Below are 2,853 nucleotides of genomic sequence, written 5' to 3'. Positions count from 1 at the left end.
TGAAAGTTCTTCAAACATCCTATTTAGAACAAGTAATTCAGTGGAAACATCATATCCCAGAACCAACGATACATCACATTGCCAACCAAACAGTAATTCACAATGGACACAAGTTGCCGAGTACGTTGCACCCGAGAGGGACATTTCTAACTATTCTTCAAATCGAAAGAAATTAAATACAAAGCGTCTTTTAATGTTGTGTTATAGTTTTCAAATAATATTTCGTAGATGTTATAAGTGAAGATATGAATCAGTCGAAAACATTCTTAAATTTGGATTCTTCGGAGAACCTTCATACAACAATACAAAAACTGAGAGACGAGTTAAAACAAAGGGAAGCTCAAATAGCTTTGTTGAAAGCTGCTTCAAAAGAGACAACTGAAGAATTCAATGGTATAAATATAAAAACGCACTTTTTTCTTCATTTATATTATACTTTCTAGGAGACAAGGATCAAATTATAAAGAATTTGAAGGAAGAGTTGGAAAACTTGAAGACGAGCTCTAAAGAGTGCCACAGTTGTCATAACCTTAACAAAGGTACGTATTTAGGCAGCAATCATTGGTCCATCCAAATATATTTAAATCTCTACTATAAATATAAATACAGCCAAGAAACATCTTGAAAGTCTTGTGAACTCTATAAAAGTTCCAAGTGGAAATACTGAGGTAAGACTGCCATTCCAAGGTTTTTGATGTTGTATAACTAAGAACTATTGATCAAGCGATGGGAAATGCAAAAATGTATAAGGAATAAATTTTATAACGTATTTAATTTAGAATGAAAGTTCCGCTTCAAACAGTGTAACGGCTGTTCAATCACCGGAACAAGAGAAAGTGGTAATAATATATTGATTTGTATAATTTACACTTGAAAAACTAAGCCCTACCACCATTAATCCTTCAAAAAAGAATTTTCACACCTTACTTGCCATACCAAATTACATATTTATGACTTTTTTAAAAACTTATAGGTTCCACTATTTGATGGATGTCCAATTAAAGTAAAAAAGTCGCAAAAACTGAATTTGGCATACACTTGTACTTCTCCCAAGAAAACAGTGCTTCAGCTTGTCAACATGCTACACACCGAAGAGGAATTAAGAAACATGTCTTTTGCAGGGAAAGGTGGCAAAAAACCATTTCCTGAGTATGAAGTACAAGGTATTATGGGTAAGTATCGGTAGAGAAAATCATTGCATCAAATCAAGAAGTGAACCAATGGTGCTAAATAGAATAAGAGCTGCACGATTATTATGAATTTAGTTTTCAACAATTTTTCTAGACAAGGACAGAGTCAAGCCAAATTAAACATTCGGACCTTTTTTAGTATCGGTGGTGTAACTCTCCTAATTAGCACCTTGGAATTGACTTATTGTCAGTATTTAAAAAGTTCCATATTTATAGCATACGTCAGCAGAATGTACAAGAATTCAGCCAAATTTCAAAACATTTCGGAAAAAATTATTAAAAAATGCATAAACAACCGTTGTTTAACAGTAAACCTATCGTTCCAAAAAAAGCTCAAAGCTTTGGCTGCTGCCGAGATAGGACAAAAAGAAACGGAAAAGGGCCAAAAAGAAATAGAAGAGGGTGAAAATAGAACAGGAGACCACAGTAATTTTGAAAAAGGAAATGAAGCGGAAATTTCAGAAGAAACAAACATTGAACACGATGTAAATATTGATTCTGAAAGTGACTAAATAAAGTGAAATTGTCATTCAGAATGTGATCAAACAAAGTGAATGTCATTCAGAATGTGAATGATTAAACTACTCTAATGAATTTAATTAAAATTCGATGTTTTGAAACTTAATTAGTTTATTTATTATATTCGCTGGACACTATGGAAAAGGGGGACAATTTAGAACTGGACAGAAGTAGCGCTGGAAGTGGGCTGCATTAGGCTGAACTGAAATAGCGCTGGAAGTAGGCTGTATTGGGGTGGTCTGAAATAGCGCTGGAAATGGGCTATATTGGGCTGGACAGAAATAGCGCTCGAAGTGAGCTGTATCGGACTGGACTGGAATAGAGCTAGATGGACTGAAAAGCAATTAACTAAAATAGCGCTGGAATTAGGCTGTATTGGGCTGGACTGAAATAGCGCTGGAAATGGGCTATATTGGGGTGGTCTGAAATAGCACTGGAAGTAGGCTGTATTGGGCAGGACTGAAATAGCGCTGGAAATAGGCTGTATTGGACTGGACTGAAATAGCGCTGGAAGTGAGCTGTATCGGACTGGACTGGAATAGAGCTAGAAATGGACTGTAAAGCAATTAACTAAAATAGCGCTGGAAATAGGCTGTATTGGGCTGGACTGAAATAGCGCTGGAAATGGGCTATATTGGGTGGTCTGAAATAGCACTGGAAGTAGGCTGTATTGGGCAGGACTGAAATAGCGCTGGAAATAAGCTGTATTGGGCTGGACTGAAATAGCGCTGGAAGTGAGCTGTATCGGACTGGACTGGAATAGAGCTAGAAATAGACTGTAAAGCAATTAACTAAAATAGCGCTGGAAATAGGCTGTATTGGGGTGGTCTGAAATAGCGCTGGAAGTAGGCTGTATTGGGCTGGACTGAAGTAGCACTGGAAGTGAGCTGTATCGGACTGGACTGGAATAGAGCTAGAAATGGACTGTAAAGCAATTAACTAAAATAGCGCTGGAAATAGGCTGTATTGGGTTGGACTGACATAGCGCTGGAAATGGGCTATATTGGGGTGGTCTGAAATATAGCACTGGAAGTAGGCCGTATTGGGCTTAACTGAAATAGCGCTGGAAGTGAGCTGTATCGGACTGGACTGGAATAGCGCTAGAAATGGACTGTAAAGCAATTAACTAAAATAGCGCTGGAAA

The 2,853-nt window shown here is 37.3% G+C and overlaps 1 protein-coding gene across 1 annotated transcript; it reads left to right on the top strand.

The window, feature by feature from the left end:
- The first annotated feature begins 204 nt into the window (after positions 1-204).
- Positions 205-2,516, top strand: LOC149707827 (uncharacterized). Its single transcript, XM_089864113.1, has 6 exons — positions 205-393; positions 444-539; positions 610-668; positions 780-839; positions 974-1,172; positions 1,407-2,516. Exons 1-6 carry the CDS (start codon positions 246-248, stop codon positions 1,700-1,702), a joined length of 858 nt encoding a protein of 285 aa, XP_089720239.1. The 5' UTR covers positions 205-245; the 3' UTR covers positions 1,703-2,516.
- The last annotated feature ends 337 nt before the right edge of the window (positions 2,517-2,853 follow it).

This window comes from Phalangium opilio, unplaced genomic scaffold (genome assembly GCF_054372755.1).
Source record: "Phalangium opilio isolate 3A_F unplaced genomic scaffold, DU_Popi_V2 ptg000013l_1, whole genome shotgun sequence".
Lineage (NCBI taxonomy): Eukaryota > Metazoa > Arthropoda > Arachnida > Opiliones > Phalangiidae > Phalangium > Phalangium opilio.
The sequence above is the reverse complement of the archived record's forward strand: the minus strand, read 5'-3'. Positions and strand labels throughout refer to the sequence as shown.

What these genes read in the sequence shown, in the direction of transcription:
- LOC149707827 (XM_089864113.1), top strand. Translation starts at nt 246, where the DNA reads ATGAATCAGTCGAAAACATTCTTAAATTTGGATTCTTCGGAGAACCTT. An exon ending in TTGTCATAACCTTAACAAAG is followed by an intron (nt 540 to 609) that starts GTACGTATTTAG and finishes ATATAAATACAG; the next exon opens with CCAAGAAACATCTTGAAAGT. An exon ending in TTCCAAGTGGAAATACTGAG is followed by an intron (nt 669 to 779) that starts GTAAGACTGCCA and finishes TATTTAATTTAG; the next exon opens with AATGAAAGTTCCGCTTCAAA.